This window comes from Symphalangus syndactylus, chromosome 20 (genome assembly GCF_028878055.3).
Source record: "Symphalangus syndactylus isolate Jambi chromosome 20, NHGRI_mSymSyn1-v2.1_pri, whole genome shotgun sequence".
Taxonomy (NCBI): Eukaryota; Metazoa; Chordata; class Mammalia; order Primates; family Hylobatidae; genus Symphalangus; species Symphalangus syndactylus.
In genome coordinates, this window is record NC_072442.2 from 16,236,595 (window position 1) to 16,257,288 (window position 20,694).

The 20,694-nt window shown below is 43.1% G+C and overlaps 1 protein-coding gene across 3 annotated transcripts in view; it reads left to right on the forward strand.

Annotated features, from left to right (window-relative positions):
• Window positions 1–20,694, forward strand: part of GDPD1 (glycerophosphodiester phosphodiesterase domain containing 1) — a 61,033-nt gene that overhangs the window by 11,951 nt on the left and 28,388 nt on the right. For all 3 annotated transcript variants that reach the window (XM_055258562.2, XM_055258561.2, XM_055258560.2), the window contains exons 2-4: window positions 3,173–3,215; window positions 15,033–15,168; window positions 20,595–20,640. In XM_055258562.2, coding sequence (XP_055114537.1) covers window positions 3,173–3,215; window positions 15,033–15,168; window positions 20,595–20,640 — 225 coding nt within the window. The remainder of the gene's footprint in view (window positions 1–3,172; window positions 3,216–15,032; window positions 15,169–20,594; window positions 20,641–20,694) is intronic.

The following is a 20,694-nucleotide window of genomic DNA, read 5'->3' on the forward strand; positions in this document are numbered from 1 at the left end:
TTTTTTTTTAGACGGATTCTTGCTCTGTCCCCCAGGCTGGAGTGCAGTGGCGCGATCTCGGCTCACTGCAAGCTCCGCCTCCCGGATTCACGCCATTCTCCTGCCTCAGCCTCCCGAGTACCTGGGACTACAGGCGCCCGCAACCACGCCCGGCTAATTTTTTGTATTTTTAGTAGAGATGGGGTTTCACCGTGTTAGCGAGGATGGTCTCGATCTCCTGACCTCGTGATCCGCCCGCCTCGGCCACCCAAAGTGCTAGGATTACAGGCTGGAGCCACCGCGCCCGGCCAGAAAGTTTTCTTTTTTTTTTTGAGACGGAGTCTCGCTTTTTCACCCAGGCTGGAGTGCAGTGGCTCAATCTCGGCTCACTGCAAGCTCCGCCTCCCGGGTTCACGCCATTCTCCTGCCTCAGCCTCTCCGAGTAGCTGGGACTACAGGCGCCCGCCACCACGCCCGGCTAATTTTTTTTTTGTATTTTTAGTAGAGACGGGGTTTCACCGTGGTCTCGATCTCCTGACCTCGTGATCTGCCCGCCTCAGCCTCCCAAAGTGCTGGGATTACAAGCGTGAGCCACCGCGCCCGGCCCAGAAAGTTTTCAAAAGGAGTTTAGCATGAAGGATGTCTTGTATGCTGTTGCCAGTGCTTGGAAATCAGTGAATAAAGATAAATTTGTGCATGCCTGGCACAACTCTGGCCTTTGACTATGTTTAGTGACGATAATGAACAAGTTGGTGACTTTTAAGGATGCCATATGTCGACAAAGTGAGGAAAAAATGATGTCTGACCTCCTTACATATACAAAAAATTGCCTACAGAATTTGTCAGTACACTGAAAGAAATGGATATCGAAGAAGTTTTTAACATTGATCGTGAGGTTCTAGTTGTTCATTAATTGACCAATGGTGAAATAGCCAAAATGGTTCTGAATCAAGGTGATCATGATAATAGACATTATAACAATGAAGATGATGTTAACATGGCAGAAAAAGTGCCCATAGACAACATGATGAAAATATGTGATGAGCTTATTGAAGGACTAGAGCAGGGTGCATTTATAACAGGACAAGAAATCATGTTCGTTTACAAAATCAAAGAGAGACTTCTAAGACAAAAACTTGTCAGTAAGGCATATGACTCTGGAGGAAACATTTTAAAAAGCCATCTAGCAGAATGGCCCCTCACTCCTAGAGGACCCACTTCCTGGTCCTTCAACTACTTCTGATGTTTCTTCTCACTTAAAAAATAACGGTGTATGGTAATTTTTTAATCAAAACACAGTGAGACTAGATGCAGTGGCTCACACCCATAATCCCAGCACTTTGGGAGGCTGAGGTGGGCGGATCACTTGAGGCCAGGAGTTCAAGACCAGCCTGGCCATCATGGCAAAACCCCATCTCTACTAAAAGTATAAAAATTAGTCAGGCGTGGTGGCACACACCTGTAATCCCAGCTACTTAGGAGGCTGGGGCACAAGAATCACTTGAACCTTTCAGGTGGAGGTTGCAGTGAGCCGAGATCATGCCACTGCACTTCAGCCTGAGCAACAGAGTGATGATCTGTCTCAAGAAAAAACAAAACAGGCCGGGCGCGGTGGCTCACGCCTGTAATCCCAGCACTTTCGGAGGCCGAGGCGGGTGGATCACGAGGTCAGGAGATGGAGACCATCCTGGCTAATACGGTGAAACCCCGTCTGTACTAAAAAACAAAAAATTAGCCGGGCGTGGTGGTGGGCGCCTGTAGTCCCAGCTACTCGGGAGGCTGAGGCAGGAGAATGGCATAAACCCGGGAGGCGGAGCTTGCAGTGAGCCGAGATCGTGCCACTGCACTCCAGCCTGGGCGACAGAGCGAGACTCCGTCTCAAAAAAAAAAAAAAGAAAAAACAAAAACAAAACAATGAGACAGGTGGAGACTGAACACCTGCCTTTTTTGTTGCTGTTTTTAACAACTGATATAGGTATTCTGGTGATGCTACTATGTTACTTAGTTACCCTGAACATATTATTTTTTCATTGCATTAGTGGTATTTCATATTTTTTACCGTTACATACTTATGTATGAATAAGTGTAAGAAAATGCTTATCGGTAGCCTATAAATTCAGTCAAGAATGATGGTGATGCTAAACAACCACAGATTGTTCTCATGATGAAGAGAGTCGCTCCTTTGCTTTCTGATGGTTCAGTGTACACAAACTTTGTTTCGTGCATAAAATTATTTAAAATATTGTGTAAAATTATCTTCAAGCTATGTGTATGAGGAGTATATGAAAACTAAATAAATTTTATATTTAGAGCCGGGCGCGGTGGCTCACGCTTGTAATCCCAGCACTTTGGGAGGCCGAGGCGGGCGGATCACGAGGTCAGGGGATCGAGACCACGGTGAAACCTCGTCTCTACTAAAAATACAAAAAACTAGCCGGGCGTGGTGGCGGGCGCCTGTAGTCCCAGCTACTCGGAGAGGCTGAGGCAGGAGAATGGCGTGAACCCGGGAGGCGGAGCTTACAGTGAGCCGAGATCGCGCCACTGCACTCCAACCTGGGTGACACAGCGAGACTCCGTCTCAAAAAAAAAAAAAATAAATAAATAAATAAAATAAATTTTATATTTAGGCTTGGGTTCTATCCCCAAGATCTCTCATTATATATATGCAGATATTCCAAAATCTAAAAAGTCAGAAATCCAAAACACTTCCAGGGCCAAGCATTTTGGATAAGGGATACTGAACCTGTACGATTACACTCTTTAAAACACTTGTACACTTTGGGAGGCCGAGATGGACAGATCACACGGTCAGGAGATCGAGACCATCCTGGCTAACACGGTGAAACCCCGTCTCTACTAAAAAATATATAAAAAAAAATTAGCCGGCTGTGGAGGCGGGCGCCTGTAGTCCCAGGTACTCAGGAGGCTGAGGCAGGAGAATGGTGTAAATTGGGGAGGCAGAGCTTGCAGTCAGCCGAGATCACGCCCCATTGCACTCCAGCCTGGGCGACAGAGCAAGACTCTGTCTCAAAAAAAAAAAAAAAAAAAAAAAAAAAATGAAAAAACACTTGTAATATCTACCAAAAAAAAAAAAAAAAAAAAAAGTCAGGATTCATTAGGTGTATCTTATTAAAATTAACTTCAAGAAAATTAAAATGTTCAAAATAAGTAAATAAAGTTTAAATTTTCACAGGTGCTGGGGAAAATTTGGAGAATACAATGGCAGCCTTTCAGCAGTAAGTATGTAAAAAAGGTAAAAGGTACTCTTTTCTTTTACAGTTTGCAGGCTTTCTTTAAAGTGATGATGATCCACAAAGTGAGGATAGTGTAAGTGTAGCATCAGTTTGTGATAGTTGTTTCTATTTTGTTAAAATTTCTTTTTTTAATTAGTTGGTCAGAAGTGTTACAAAGAGTGTTTGGCTTCTGTATTACTGAAAAAGCAGATGGGAGTTTAGGGTAATCAAAAGATACTATAGTTACAAAGCTGAAAGAAGACGTTTGTAACAAGGAATGTACTGTGTATAATGCTAATTAGTCTTGGAGAGAAAGAGAAAATGAAACAACTGTTACAGTGGCTGCTATTTATGAACAGGATTATGTGTCTTTGTACCCAGTAATTTTTGTACAGAACTGAACCTGCAATCTGGTTTCTTCCTGGAAGCCTCAGGAGTGTTGATCTTTTTTTTTTTCAAATAAAATACATTTTTAAATTCCTATTTATAAATTATTTCATATAAGTGTCTTTTAGAGCACCTCACAGAGAAGCAGCAGGAGAGACAGGAATGAAAACTAATTAATACCTCGTTCTTTGTCTTAGAGTCAATGATTATCATCAGTCTATGGTAATCGTGAGAACACTGTTTTACCTGAAAAATAAAGCAAAGGATGTGAAAAGTTAAACCCAATGAAAGACATTACCTATCCATAATTAGTAAGGTCCATATTTAGTAAGATATTTTCTTATATGATTTTTGAGCCAATTAATATATATAATTGGGACTAAGAAATTTGGAGAATTTGACTTCACTTTTTGTTCTGCTTCTTACCATTCAAAGACACCTTAGAGATTATTTTTCCTGTTATTATTAGGTACAAAGCTATTGTTTTTTCATATTCTAGTTTCACCTAAATCCTATCTTCCTTGTATTTGTCATCTCTTAACTCTTTTTGTTCTATACTTTGATGCCTTTTTTTTATGATCTCAAAAGCCTCTTACAAAAATGTAAAATTTTGGCCGGGCACGGTGGCTTACACCTGTAATCTCAACACTTTGGGAGGCCGAGGCGAGGCAGGTGAATCACCTGAGGTCTGGAGTTCAAGACCAGCCTCGCCAACATGGTGAAACCCTGTCTCTACTAAAAATACAAAAATTAGCTGGGCGTGGTGGCATGCGCCTGTGATCCCAGCTACTCGGGAGTCTGGGGCATGAGAATTGCTTGAATCCGTCAGGCAGAGGTTGCATTGAGCCGAGATTGCACTGCTGCACTCCAGCCTGGGCAACAGAGTGAGACTCTATCTCAAAAAAAAAAAAAAAAAAAGTAAAATTTTTCCTCCTATCACAGACCATGAAATGGACTATTTTAATTTAAATACTTTATTTATTTTCTCTACTTAGATTACATATCTGGCTAGCTAGCCGTAACTAAATATAGATATATAATTTTATGTGTACAAATTCTACAACATATACACACACTATCATATATCATTTGTTGCCCATGAGGTAGGTGATACATATAACTTGAGAAAAAAACTACTCATAACTTTGAGTGATTTTAGCATTCTTCACGCTTAAGGTACATTATTTTATGTTTTTCTCCATATTTTTTGTTAAATTTTTACCAACCACCATTATTTATGAAATTAAAACACTGGGTTATAAGTTATTTTAAAGGATGATACATTTGAAAATATCACAATTTTTTCTAACCTTTGAAGATTTTGATCCTCTTAACATTTTTTTGATATTTAAAGGATATCTAATTTAAATGGTTTTTACTTGCTAAATACAACATATTTTTCATCTTCAACAGTTTTTATATAATTTTGTTCAAATAGTAACTACTGAAAAGTACCATAGCCTTCTGTATCATGTGGAAGCTTTCCATAACTTAAAAATTTTTTTTGGAGATTTTTCTAGTACTTCAGAAGAAGGGAACACCTCTTTCACATGCTATTTTTGTTGTTGTTGTTGTTGTTGTTTGTTTGTTTGAGACAGAGTCTTGCTCTGTCACCCAGGCTGGAGTGCAATGGCGGGATCTCAGCTCACTGCAATCTCCACCTCCCAGGTTCAAATGATTTCTCTGCCTCAGCTTCCCCAGTACCTGGGATTACAGGCGCCCGCCACCTCTCTCGGCTAGTTTTTAGTTTTATTTATTTATTTTTTTAATAGAGACGAGGTTTTGCTATGCTGGCGAGGCTGATCTCGAACTACTGACCGCAAGTGATCTGCTCACTTCGGCCTCCCAATGTGCTGGGATTACAGGCATGAGCCACCGCACCCAACCTTTCATATACTATTGTTAATGTTTGTTAGATATATTTATTTGTAAGGCTGCTTATCAACTAACCTAGAAATTTATATAGAACCCCTCTTTTTTTGAGTTTTTCATTGTTAGTGGTGGTGGTTTAACACTATGTGTGTTACACATTAGTGCCCTTGCTATGAATACATACTTTTAATTGTACTTGAAAAAATTACAACTATTCTACTGTTAACTGCTAGGAAACTTAGAAGGTTTTTTTTGTTTTGTTTTTTTCATACTTGTTTCATTGAATAACAAGAAAACACTGTTTAAACATACTATTTTGGCCAGTCGCGGTGGCTCACACCTGTAATCCCAGCACTTTGGGAGGCCAAGGCTGGTAGGTCACTGGAGCTCACAAGTTCAAGACCAGCCTGGGCAGCAGGGTGAAACCCCGTCTCTAGAAAATGCACAAAAAAAATTAATCGGGAGTGGTGGTGCAGCCTGTAGTCACAGCTACTCTGGAGGCTGAGGTGGGAGGATGGCTTGAGCCTGGAAGGTAAAGGTTGCAGTGAGCCGAGATGGCACCACTGCACTCCAACCTGAGTGACGGAGCCAGACCTTGTCTCAAAATAAATAAATAAATAAAAACAAATAAACATACTATTTTAAAGGTACTGTATATTAAAATACTAAAGAGTTATAATATATAATCAGGAAAAGATACATACTATGCTTAAGTATGGTACATTCTTTTTTTTTTTTTTTGAGACGGAGTCTTGCTCTTTCGCCCAGGCTGGAGTGCAGTGGCGCAATCTCGGCTCACTGCAAGCTCCGCCTCCCGGGTTCACGCCATTCTCCTGCCTCAGCCTCTCCGAGTAGCTGGGACTACAGGCGCCCGCCACCACGCCCGGCTAATGTTTTGTATTTTTTAGTAGAGACGGGGTTTCACCGTGGTCTCGATCTCCTGACCTTGTGATCCGCCCGCCTCGGCCTCCCAAAGTGCTGGGATTACAAGCGTGAGCCACTGCGCCCGGCCTAGTATGGTACATTCTTGATAGGATGAGTAGTTGAGGGAGAGATAGTAAAAATAAAATGACCAGCTAAAACTTAGATCTTATTTATGTACATATTTAAATACACATTTCACAAAGCATATAAATTTCAAAATGGAGGTGAAGATGAGGAGATATTAATGACAATGTAAATAGTTGGTGTGGGAAACCGATTAAAATTAACCAGAAAATCAAAAGGTATTAAGACTAGAAGGGCTATCATTTGAAGACAAGAAGGAGCTATTTTGAAAATGTAGGGTCAGCTGGGTGCAGTGGCTCACACCTGTAATCCCAGCACTTTGTGGGGCCAAGGCAGGAAGATCACTTGAGATGAGGAGTTCGAGACCAGCTTGGCGAACATGGCGAAACCCCATCTCTACTAAAAATTTAAGAATTAGCTGGGCGCAGCCTGGACAACAGAGCGAGACTCCATCTTAAAAAAAAAAAAAAAAAAAAAAGGCTGAGCATGGTGGCTCACGCCTGTAATCCCAGCACTTTGGGAGGCTGAGGCGGGTGGATCACCTGAGGTCGGGAGTTTGAGACCAGACTGACCAACATGGAGAAACCCCATCTCTACTAAAAATACAAAATTAGCTGGGCATGGTAGCGCATGCCTGTAATCTCAGCTACTCGGGAGGCTGAGGCAGGAGAATTGCTTGAAGCCAGGAGGCAGAGGTTGCAGTGAGCCGAGATTGTGCCATTGCACTCCAGCCTGGGCAACAAGAGCGAAACTCCATCTCAAAAAAAAAAAGAAGTAATTAAAACTGACAAAGAGAAATAATTATGTCTCACAATGTATGAAATGTCCTTTAATGTGGTTTATAAGATGCTTTCACAAACACCATCTCCCTTAGGTTGTGAATATGGCTCTTCTATTATTTCTTTTTTTTTTTTTCAAGACGGAGTCTCACTCTGTTGCCCAGACTGGAGTGCAGTGGCAAGATCTCGGCTCACTGCAACCTCTGCCTCCCAGGTTCAAGCGATTCTCCTGCCTCAGCCTTCCGAGTAGCTGGGACTACAGGCGCGTGCCACCATACCCGGCTAATTTTTTGTACTTATAGTAGCGACAGGGTTTCACCGTGTTAGCCAGGATGGCCTCGATCTCCTGACTTCGTGATCCGCCTGCCTTGGCCTCCCAAAGTGCTAGGATTACAGGTGTGAGCCACCACCCCCAGCCTTCTATTATTTCGTTAGGAGCAGGAATCTTTTCTTATTGATTTCAAAATTCTTAATGCCTAACTCAGGCTCTGACATAAATAGACACTCACTAGTTGCTTACTGAACGAAATATGGAATGAGACATTCAGGAATAAAGCAGAACATTAGCAAAAGACATGAAAGAGACAGAGCCTCCTTCACAGTAAAGCATAGAAGCAAAAACTAAGGAATTGTACTATACACATACACACACACAGAGCCACTAAACCCTTGAGTATGTAAGATGTGGTTCTCAAGGGCTAATAAAACTAGGTTATTAAACCAGGCTGCCTTAGGAAATACCCGTAGGACAATGTGATCCCTATGGTATTAGCCGGAATGGTAAGGAGAAAGAAGCAAATTGTATTAGCAATAGCTAGAAGTGTAAGTTGGCAGACAGTCAAAGTAATTAATCAGTGACCTGGTTCTCATGGTAAATATTTTAGAATATCTAATTAATATGACTATCTACGAAATGGGAATAGTGATACAACCTCAGTGTTGTGAAGAGTAAATGAGATTCAAATAAATTCTTTAACATGGTGCCTATTTTAAGTTGTTATGCATTGTTTCTGTGGAGTTTCTTTCACATTTTCGTTTAGAGCTACAGTTTTTATTTCTTTTTCTGGAAATTTTGAAACCTTGGCATCTCCAACTTCTTTTTTGTATTTTTTTTTTTTGTATTTGTCAACAGCTTGTCAGAAATTCAGCTATAAAATATCTGATATTTCAATGGAAGTAGGTGCATGTTGTTATTCATGGAAATTTTTGAAGGCAAAAGTGATAAAAAAATTTTTATTTTCTCACTGTGTTCTAGCTATTTACATATCAAATTTGGGATAATTTACTAGAATAATTTACAAGTTGTCCTAGGTACACTTATTATTCACTTATTATTGTTCTAATTTTTTATCTATTAGTTTGTCAATAACAATAAACATACACAGAAAATATTTTTCAAATAATTCCTAAACATTTCTAAAAATAGCCAGCATTTCGGCTAGAGACAAACTTCAAACTTAGAAAGATTTCTGAGGTAATATGTATAGTTTTTTTTTTAATTGCCAGCATAGGACATACTGTTTTTTTTTTTAACCTACCCCTCTCCAGCTCAAGCGATCCTCACACCTCAGCCTCCCTAGTAGCTGGGACTACAGGTGCATGCCTCCATGCCCGGCTAATTTTTCATATTTTTTTGTAGAGACGGGGTTTTGTAGAATGATTCACCCACCTCGGCCTCCCAAAATGCTGAGATTACAGGCCTGAGCAACTGCACCTTTAATTTTACACTTTGGCTGGGTGCAGTGCCTCATGCCTGTAATCCCAGCACTTTGGGAGGCCGAGGCGGGCGGTTCATGAGGTCAGGAGATCGAGACCACCCTGTCCAATGTGGTGAAACCCTATCTCTACTAAAAAATACAAAAATTAGTTGGCGTGGTGACATGCGCTTGTAGTCCCAGCTATTCTGGAGGCTGAGGCAGGAGCATCGCTTGATCCTGGGGAGCGGAAATTGCAGTGAGCCGAGATCATGCCACTGCACTCCAGCCTGGGTGACAGAGTGAGACTCTGTCTCAAAAAAAAAATTTTTTTTAAGTTTAAAAATGTTAAATAGAAAAAAACTTACATAATAAAGATATAAAGAAAGAAAATATATTTGTACAGCTGTAAAATGTTTGTGTTTTAAGGTGTTATTACGAGTCAAAAAGTTTTTTAAAATTTAAAAGTTTATAAAGAAGTTACAGTAAGCTAAATAGATATTTTTTAAATTTTATTATATTTTTAAGAGAGAGGGTCTCACTTTGTCTCTTAGGCTAGAGTACTGTGGCATGATCATAGATGAACTCCTGGGCTCAAGCAATCCTCCTGCCTCAGCATCCCAAGTCACTAGAACTACAGGGATGTGCCACTATACCCCCTCCTAATTTTTAAATTTTTTTTGTAAAGATGAGATCTCTCCATGTTGCCCAGGCTTGTTTCCAACTCCTGACCTCAAGCAATCCTCCTGGCTCAGCCTCCCAAAGTGTTGGGATTACAGGCATGAGCCACCATGCCAGGTCTATTTTTAAAATAAATTTCATGTTGCCTAAGTATACAGTGTTTATAAGGTCTATGGTACTGTATAGTAATGTCCTACGCCTTCCATTCACTCACCACTCACTCAGTGACACCAAAAGCAACTTCCAGTCCTGCAAGCTCCATTCATGATAAGTGCCCTAATGCAGGTGTACCATTTTTATCTTTTATATCATATTTTAACTGTACCTTTTCTGTGTTTAGACAGATTCACAAGTACTTAACACTGTGTTACATTTGCCTGTAGTATTCAGTACAGTAATGTGCTGTACAGATTTGTAACCATGGAACAATAGGCTATACTCTATAACGTAGATGTATAAATACCATCTAGATTTGTGTAAGTGCACTCTGTGATGTCAGCACAATGACAAAATTGACCATACATTTCTCAGAACATACGCCCATTGTTAAATGGTGCATGACTTTATAATGTTTTTATATTATGTGTTGTAAGTATAAACAGGAGTATACATTTACCCCACATAGGTGATTCACAGATAAAATAAGAATCATGTGAGCTAGTGTATTTATTTATTTATTTTATTTATTTTTGAGACAGAGTTTCGCTCTTGTCGCCCAAGCTGGAGTGCAATGGTGTGATCTTGGCTCACTGCAATCTCTGCCTCCCGGGTTCAAGCAATTCTCCTGCCTCAGCCTCCCGAGTAGCTGAGATTACAGGCATGCGCCACTATACCTGGCTAATTATTTGTCTTTTTAGTAGAAACGGGGTTTCATCATGTTAGCCAGGGTGGTCTCGAACTCCTGACCTCAGGTCATCTGCCGCCTTGGCTTCCCAAATTGTGGGGATTACAGGCATGAGCCATCGTGCGCAGCCTCTGAGCATCCTTTTAAATACACTAGCTCAGCTGGGTGCCGTGGCTCATGCCTGTAATCTTAGCACTTTGGGAGGCCGAGGCAGGTGGATCACCTGAGTTCAGGAGTTCGAGACCACTCTGGCCACATGGCGAAACCTCATCTCTACTAAAAATGCAAAAATTAGCTGGGCATGGTGGTAGGTGCCTGTAATCCCAGCTACGTGGGAGGCTGAGACAGGAGAATCGCTTGAACCCGGGAGGCAGAGGTTGCAGTGAGCCGAGATTGTGCCACTCCTCTCTAGCCTGGGCAACAAGAGCAAAACTCCGTCTGAAAAAATAAAAATAAAAGGATGCTCAGTGTTTATTAGATTAAATTCCTGCTGTAATTTATTATGTTGAGGTTGAATAAATTGATGTCAAGAATATTGTCTTGTAGATAAGAGATAATATATTCTGGGTTTTTTTGTTTGTTTGTTTGTTTGTTTTTGAGACAGAGTCTTGCTCTGTCACCCAGGCTGGAGTGCAGTGGCATAATCTTGGCTCACTGCAACCTCCACTTCCTGGGTTCATGAGATTCTTCTGCCTCAGCCTCCCGAGTAGCTGGGATTACAGGTGTGTGCCACCACATCCAGCTAATTTTTGTATTTTTAGTAGAGACAGGGTTTTCCCATGTTGGCTAGGCTGGCCTTGAACTACTGACCTCAGGTGATTCGCCTGCCTTGACCTCCCAAAGTGCTGGAATTACAGGTGTGAGCCACCATTCCTGGTTAAGAGATATATTCTTAATGGCAGTATATTTGTTTTTCCATTGTAAAAGTTTATATTCTAAAAATTCAAACAACTCAATTAATCTATGTGAAGTAAAAAATTGGCCTGCTCACTTTCCTACTCCCATTCCTACCTATCTCACTTATAAGAGGTAACCCCAGTTATGATTTCGCCTTATATCTTTCTATTATTTTAAAAATTTACACACAAACTTTTTTTACATAAACTTTATTTTACGTCAATAGAATCATATGATTGATGCAGAAGTTTTTGCTCCTTAGTTCAGCTAAAACCAGGTTCTTGTCACACGACCAGGAAAGATTAGGCACACGGACACATTCAAAGGTGACGAGAGCAGGAATTTATTAAAAGAAAGCTCTCAGCAAAAAAAGAAGTCCTGCTAACAGGCTCCCACCTCATAGACTGATCACCAGGCCACCACACATGAGCTGAAGAGGCCAGGCCCCTCACCCCTGCACAAACAACGAATTCCCATGGCTCTACCCACTCCTTGCAGTGCACATGTGGGCATTATTCAGAAAGAATCCGTCGAGACGCTGGGCATGGTGGTTCACACCTGTGATCCCAACACTTTGGGAAGTGGATCACCTGAGGTCAAGAGTTTGAGACCAGCTTGGGCAACATGGTGAAACCCCATCTCTACTCAAAATACAAACATTAGCCAGGCGTGGTGGCAGGTACCTGTAATCTCAACTACTCAGGAGGCTGAGGTGTGGGAATTGCCTGAACCTGGAAGGCAGAGGTTGCATTGACCCAAGATCACGCCACTGCACTTCAGCCTGGGTGACAGAGTGAGACTCTGTCTAAAAGAAAAAAAAAAATTAGTCAAGAAAAGGTGGGCAGGCCGGGCACAGTGGCTCACGCCTGTAATCCCAGCATTTTGGGAGGCCAAAGAGGGTGGATCACCTGAGGTCAGGAGTTTGAGACCAGCCTGGCCAACATAGTAAAACCCTGTCTCTACCAAAAATACAAAAATTAGGTGGACATGGTGGGGCACCTGTAATCCCAGCTACTTGAGAGGTTGAGGCAGGAGAATCGCTTGAACCCGGGAGGTGGAGGTTGCAGTGAGCCGAGACTGTGCCATTACATTCCAGCCTGGGCAACAAGAACGAAACTCAGTCTACCCCCACCAAAAAAAAAAAAAAAAAAAAGTGAGCGAACAGGGGCAGTTCTCCCTCTGGGTTGCAGTTTTATCCTGGACCAACAGTTCAGTCTTTCAGCCATCAGGCTGTTTTAGGCTTGAAGATGGGGTTCCACCAGGGATCCTTTGCTGTCTCCTGTCTCCATCATCATGTCTATTTTAAAATTCAGATATACCCCAACAATGCTATTCCATGTGAATTCTATATTTTTTGAATGACTACATATTACATACTATGGATTTGGATCATGATTGATAAACACTTAGGTGCCAACTGAGTTGGAATTAATTAAAATGTAAAATATTAATAGATGTTGATACTGAAAACATGGCTCCATTCCCCTCATTTAGAAATATATTAAGTACCTACAATGTGCCCAACACCATAAACATTAGAAAATATGGAACAGACATAGGCCCTTCTGTTAGTGGCGGTGAATCCATAGAGGTCTGCAGCAACCTCAATTCTTGCCTCCTCAGAAGAAAAAAATTGACCGAGGGCTTAAGGCAGAAGGAGAGACCAAGGCAAGTTTTTTTTTTTTTTTTTTTTTTTTTTTGAGACGGAGTCTCGCTCTGTCGCCCAGGCTGGAGTGCAGTGGCGCAATCTCGGCTCACTGCAAGCTCCGCCTCCCGGGTTCACGCCATTCTCCTGCCTCAGCCTCTCCGAGTAGCTGGGACTACAGGCGCCCGCCACCACGCCCGGCTAATTTTTTGTACTTTTAGTAGAGACGGGGTTTCACCGTGGTCTCGATCTCCTGACCTCATGATCCGCCCGCCTCGGCCTCCCAAAGTGCTGGGATTACAAGTGTGAGCCACCGCGCCCGGCCAACCAAGGCAAGTTTTACAGCAAGAGTGAAAAGTTATTAAAAAGCTTTAGTGCTGGGCGTGGTGGCTCACGCCTGTAATCCCAGCACTTTGGGAGGCCGAGGCGGGTGGATCACCTGAGGTCAGGAGTTCGAGACCAGCCTGACCAACATGGAGAAACCCCGTCTCTACTAAAAATACAAAAAAATTAGCCGGGTGTGGTGGCACATGCCTGTAATCCCAACTACTCGGGAGGCTGAGGCAGGAGACTTGCTTGAACCCAGGAGGCGGAGGTTGCGGTGAGCCGAAATCGAGCCATTGCACTCCAGCCTGGGAAACAAAAGCGAAACTCTGTCTCAAAAAAAAAAAAAAAAAAAAAAGCTTTAGAGCAGGAATGAAAAGAAGTACATTTGGAAGACGGCCAAGTGGTGACTTGAGAGATCAAGTGCCCAGTTTGACCTCTGACTTAGGGTTTTATATGTTGGGATACTTCTGGGGTCTTGCATCCCTTCTCCCTTGATTCTTCCCTTGGGATGGGCTGTCTGCATGCACAGTAGCCTGCTGCTGCTTGGGAGAGGCCACATGTGCAGTGTGTTTACTGGAGTTGTATGCATGCTCTCTTGAGGCATTCTTCCCTTACCAGTCGAATGCTCCTAGAAGAGCATTTTGTATTTTAGTAGAGACAGGATTTCACCATGTTGTCCAGGATAGTTTCAATCTCCTGACCTTGTTGTGATCCACCCGCCTTGGCCTCCCAAAGTGCTGGGATTAGAGGCCTGAGCTACTGCACCTGGCCAATTTTTTTGTATTTTTAGTAGAGATGGGGTTTCACCTTGTTGGCCAGGCTAGTCTCAAACTCCTGACCTCAGGTGGTCTGCCTGCTTTTGCCTCCCAAAGTGCTGGGATTACAGGTGTGAGCCACTGTGCCTGGTCAATTTGGATGCTTTTGTTAATTTTTTCTTGCCTAATTGCTAGAGCTTTCAATACTATGTTAAATCAAAGTAATAAAAGTGGCCAGGTGCAGTGGCTCATGCTTTTAAACCTAGCACTTTGGGAGGCTGAGGCAGGAGGATCACATGAGCCCAGGAGTTCAAGACCAGCCTGAACAACATAACAAGACCCTATCTCTACTAAAAATAAAAAAATTAGCCGGGCACAGTGGCATCCATTTGTAGTTCCAGCTACTCAGTAGGCTGAAGCAGGAGGATCACTTGAGCCCAGGAGTTTGAGGATGCAATGAGCCATAATCATGCCATTGCACTCCAGCCTGGGCAACAGAGCAAGACTCTGTCTCAAAAAAAAATAAATAAATAAAAATAAAAGCAAGCATCCTTGTCTTGTTATTTAATCTTTTCATTTTATAGAAGTGAAAATATAGTCCCTGAGAGAACTTACTTGCCCAAAGTTATGCAAATTCACAGCAAAGCAGGAATTAATATCAAATCTCTTAACTTCAGATTCAGTATTCTGTCTATTATATTCAGTTGAAGAATTAAGGATAACTGGTTATGGAAAGGAGGCAACATGATTCTTTTATTCTCAGTTCACTTAGAATATTTTCATATTAATAAGTCATACTAAGTGATGGTATTAAGGAGATATTTTAGTATTATGGGATTTTGGATTTGTAACTCTGAATTGTTAGATGTGATTCATGTAACCTAAATGTATACTTAAGTGTCAGTATGTCATTCTTCTTTTATTTCTTCAGTGCGGTTAAAATCGGAACTGATATGCTAGAATTGGACTGCCATATCACAAAAGATGAACAAGTTGTAGTGTCACATGATGAGAATCTAAAAAGAGCAACTGGGGTCAATGTAAACATCTCTGATCTCAAATACTGTGTAAGTAAAAATGCATGATAAATTAATATCTAATAGATGTCACAGCCTGTAAGATTTTTTAAAAAATAGTGAATATCAGATATTGCTTCAGTAAAAAATTTCTAATATTATTTAAATACTGATTAAATACTAAACGTCAAAGGAAATTTTAAAAAACTATTTTGAGGCCAAGTGTACTGGCTCATGCCTATAACTGCAGCACTTTGGGAGGCTGAGGTGGGAGGATTGTTTGAGGCCAGGAGTTTGAGATCAGACTAGGCAACATAGCAAGACTCCATCTTCATTAAAATATAGGAAAATTGGCTGGGCATGGTGGCTCATGCCTGTAATCCCAGCACTTTGGGAGGCCGAGGCGGGTGGATCACCCGAGGTCAGAGTTTGAGATCAGCCTGGCCAACATGGTGAAACCCTGTCTCTACTAAAAATACAAAAATTAGCCAGGCGTGGTGGTGCACACCTGTAATCCCAGCTACTCAGGAGGCTGAGGCAGGAGAATCGCTTGAACCCAGTAGGCGAAGTTTGCAGTGAGCTGAGATGGTGCCACTGTACTCCAGGGTGACAGGACAAGACTCCACCTCAAAAAAAAAAAAGGGAAAATTATTTAGGTATGGTGGCATACACCTATGGTCCCAGCTACTGAGGAGGCCGAGATGGGAAGATCACTTGTTCATGGGAAGTTGAGGCTGCAGTGGGCCAAGACTGCGCCACTGCACTCCAGCCTGGGTGAAAGAGTGAGACTCTGTCTCAAAAACAAAACGAGGCAGGGTGCAGTGGTTCACGCCTGTAATCCCAGCACTGTGGGAGGCTAAGGCGGGAGGATCACCTGAGGTCAGGAGTTCGAGACCAGCCTGGCCAACATGGTGAAACCCCATCTCTACTAAAAAATACAAAAATTAGCCGGGTTGGCCGGGCGTGGTGGCTCACGCTTGTAATCCCAGCACTTTGGGAGGCCGAGGCGGGCGGATCACGAGGTCAGGAGATTGAGACCACAGTGAAACCCCGTCTCTACTAAATATACAAAAAAATTAGCCGGGTGTGGTGGCGGGCGCCTATAGTCCCAGCTACTCGGAGAGGCTGAGGCAGGAGAATAGCGTGAACCCAGGAGGCAGAGCTTGCAGTGAGCCGAGATTGCGCCACTGCACTCCAGCCTGGGCGACAGAGCAAGACTCTGTCTCAAAAAAAAAAAAAAAAAAAAAATTAGCCGGGCATGGTGGTGCCCCTATAATCTCAGCTACTTGGGAGGCTGAGGCAGGAGAATCACTTGAATCTGGGAGGCGGAGGTTGCAGTGACCAAGATTGCGCCACTGCACTGCAGCGTGGGCAAGAGTGAGTCTCTGACTCAAAAAAGAAAAAAAGATCATTATAATGTACATATTCATTATAGTAAATACTCATGAATGGAAAGAAAAATCATGCATAATGTTACTACCAAAAAAACACTTATGATAACAGGATTCTACCTTATGTGGAAGGATTCTACCTTTTATGTTTTTTAGATTTGTATTCTCACTGTGCATCATGTATATTGAATTTTAGACACTTTAACATTATAACATGATAATGGCCAGCCTCAGTGGCTCACACCTGTAATCTCAGTACTTTGGGAGGCTGAGGCAGGCAGATCACCAGAGGTCAGGAGTTCGAGACTAGCCTGGCCAACATGGCAAAACTCCATCTCTACTAAAAATACAAAAATTAGCCGGGCAGACAGATCACCTGAGGTCAGGAGTTCGGGACTGCCCTGGCCAACATGGTGAAACCCCATCTCTACTAAAAATACAAAAATTAGCTGGGCGTGTTGGCGTGCGCCTGTAATCCCAGCTATTTGGGAAGCTGAGGCAGGAGAATCGCTTGAATCCAGGAGGCACAGGTTGCAGTGACCCGAGATCGTGCCATTGCACTCCAGGCTGGTTGAAAAGAGCGAGACTCCGTCTCAAAAAAAAAAGAAAAGAAAAGAAAAGAAAAGAAACATTATAATAAAAAAAGAAAAAAAGAACAAGGAAACATAAATGATAAACATTTTTCCATGCTTTCCATCGCCCAGGCTAGAGTGCAGTGGCGCTATCTCGGCTCACTGCAACCTCTGCCTCCCAGGTTCAAGCTATTCTCCTGCTTCAGCCTCCTGAGTAGCTGGGATTACAGGCATGCGCCACCACGCCTGGCTAATTTTTGTATTTTTAGTAGAGACAGGGTTTCACCATGTTGGCCAGGCTGGTCTTGAACTCCTGACCTCAGGTGATCCTCCTGCTTTGGCCTCCCAAAGTGCTGGGATTACAGGTGTGAGCCACCATGCTCAGCCTTTTCCATGCTTTAAAGAAAATAGACTTTATTTTTTAGAGAAGCTTTGGGTTTACAGCAAAATTGAGTGGAAAATACAGAGTTCCCACATACCAGCACAGTTACCACACAGACACAGGGTCCCCCACTTTTAACATCTGCACCAGATTGGTACATGTATTGACACAATATTATTGCCCATAGTCCATAGTTTACATTAGGGTTCACTCTTTTTTTTTTTTTTATTAATTTTTTTTGCATACAAAAAACAATAAACATTTTCTAAAAATACATACAAACAAAAAGATGCGTATCAAACATATTAGGAAGGTTGCACATGGGAAGTCGGGGAATAGAAATGGGGGTGGGAGTTAAAATAAATGAGAGAGGGACTTTATATGGATCAGTGATAATAACTCAATCCTCTATTTGACAAAGAAGAGGGAGAAGGAAGAGGAAGAAAAAGAAAGTGGGATAAAGGATCAGAAAGGGAGGAAAATAGAAAAAATTAGAGTATGACTCCAGGGTAGACCTGTTTTGTTGTCATTGAGTTGGTTGGTTGGTTTGTCTGTTGTATTCTTCATGTTTCGCCAAGTTGGCCAGACTGGTCTTGAACTCCTAGCCCGAAGTGATCAACCCGCCTCGCCCCCCAGAGTGCCGGGACCACAGGCGTGAGCCACCACGTCTAGCCCCCACATTGCTTCTGGCCTCCGTGGTAGACCTCCCAGACGGAGCGGCCAGGCAGAGGAGCTCCTCACTTCTACCCAGACACGGGGCGGCCGGGCAGAGGGGCTCCTCACTTCCCAGACGGGGCGGCCAGGCAGAGACGCTCCTCACTTCTTCCCAGACGATAGGTGGCCGGGCAGAGGCGCTCCTCACTTCCTCCCGGACGGGGCGGCCGGGCAGAGGCGCTCCTCACCTCCCAGACGATGGGAGGCCGGGCAGAGGCGCTCCTCACTTCCCAGACGATGGGTGGCCGGGCAGAGGCACTCCTCACTTCCCAGACGGGGCGGCCGGGCAGAGGCGCTCCTCACTTCCCAGACAGGGTGGCCGGGCAGAGGCGCTCCTCACTTCCCAGACGGGGCGGCCGGGCAGAGGCGCTCCTCACTTCCCAGACGGTGGGTGGCCGGGCAGAGGCGCTCCTCACTTCCCAGACGGTGGGTGGCCGGGCAGAGGCGCTCCTCACTTCCCAGACGGTGGGTGGCCGGGCAGAGGCGCTCCTCACTTCCCAGACGGTGGGTGGCCGGGCAGAGGCGCTCCTCACTTCCCAGACGGTGGGTGGCCGGGCAGAGGCGCTCCTCACTTCCCAGACGGTGGGTGGCGGGGCAGAGGCGCTCCTCACTTCCCAGACGGTGGGTGGCCGGGCAGAGGCGCTCCTCAGTTCCCAGACGGGGCGGCCGGGCAGAGGTGCTCCCCACCTTCCAGATGGGGCGGCGGCCGGGCAGGGGCTGTAATCCCAGCACCCTGGCAGGCCAAGGCAGGCGGCCGGGGGGTAGAGGCTGCCGCGAGGCCAGACCACGCCACCGCACTCTAGCCCGGGCAACACCGAGCACTGGGTGAGCGAGACTCCGTCTGTAGTCCCAGTACCTCGGGAGGCTGAGGCGGGTAGGGTTCACTCTTGCACATTCTGTGGTTTTGGACAAATTTATAATGACATTTATCCACAATTACACTATTACACAAAATGGTTCCACTGCTCTAAAAATTCTGTGTTCTGCCTATTCAGTCTCCCCTTCCCTCATCCCCTGCCAACCATGCCTGTTCAGTTTCCCCTTCCCTCATCCCCTGCCAACCACTGATCTTTTTGCTGTTTCCATAGTTTTGTCTTTTCCAGAATGTCATATAGTTGCAATCAGACTGTATTTGGCCTTTCAGATTCCATACTTATCTTTCATAAACATCTCAAATGACTATAGTTATTCTATTGTGTGGATATATAGTTATTTTTAACCATTCTTCGATTGTTGGACATTGGATTAGCTCTAAGTTTTCACCATTATAGATAACACTGCACTGAATTTTTTTTTTTTGAGACAGAGTTTCGCTCTCGTCACCCAGGCTGGAGTGCAATGGCACAATCTCGGCTCACTGCAACCTATGCCTCCCGGGTTCAAGCAATTCTCCTGCCTCAGCCCCCCCAAGTAGCTGGGATTACAGGCATGCGCCACCACACCTGGCTAATTTTTTGTATTTAGTAGAGACAGGGCTTCACCATGTTAGTCAGGCTGGTCTCGAACTCCTGGCCGCAGGTGATATGCCTGCCTCAGCCTCCCAAAGTGCTGGGATTATAGGGGTGAGCCACTGCGCCTGGCCTGCACTGAACAGCTTTATGCATAAAGATAAAGCTTTCTCTATCTTTAGCTTTTTATATAGTTATTTATAAAGATATATAAATATTTGTATTTATAAAAGTTATTTATATAATGTTTTCTCTATTTTAAGATTATTTCTATAAATATACTCCCAGAAGGGAAATTATTGGGTAAAAGAACATTTGCCAGCTGGGTGCGGTGGCTCATGCCTGTAGTCCCAGTGCCTTTGGAGGCTGAAGCCTCCCAAAAGAAGGCCTCCCAAAAGGATGAATCCTTCTGAGGATCCACTGAGCTCAGACGATCAAGGCTACAGTGAGGTGTAATTGTGCTACTGCACTCTGGCCCAGGCAATAGAGTGATACCCTGTCTCAAAAATAAAATAATAAAATAAAATAAAATAAAATAAAATAAAATAAAATAAAATAAAAATAATATTTACTAGTATTGAGCATTATAATTATACCAAAATTTGCTAATTAAATTTTAATTAACATTTCATTTATTATTAATTAGTTCAAAGATCTATTAATGGTTAGTTATTTTTCTTTTGTTTTCATTGAATTGTGTATTCCTGACATTTTTCTGCTGAAATCTTTGTATATTATTGTGAAAAGGTCTATATTAAATAGTACAGATATATTTTTTGTAGATGGCATAAGTAAGTAATATGGTTAATTTGCTGTTGGGGATGTTCTGCTAAAGGGTACCTATGTAAACATGTTTTGTAGTGTTTTACTCTTCTATATGTTGAAGAAGCATATCTTTGTGTCTTTTAACACATTAAAATCTTATTATTTTTTGAGAGTTAACTTTTTTTTCAATCATATCTTTTTAAAGGAGCTCCCCCCTTACCTTGGCAAACTGGATGTCTCATTTCAAAGAGGTAATATTTTTTGTTTGTGGCTTAAACACTTGTGTTGAGAAGCGTATGTGTGTT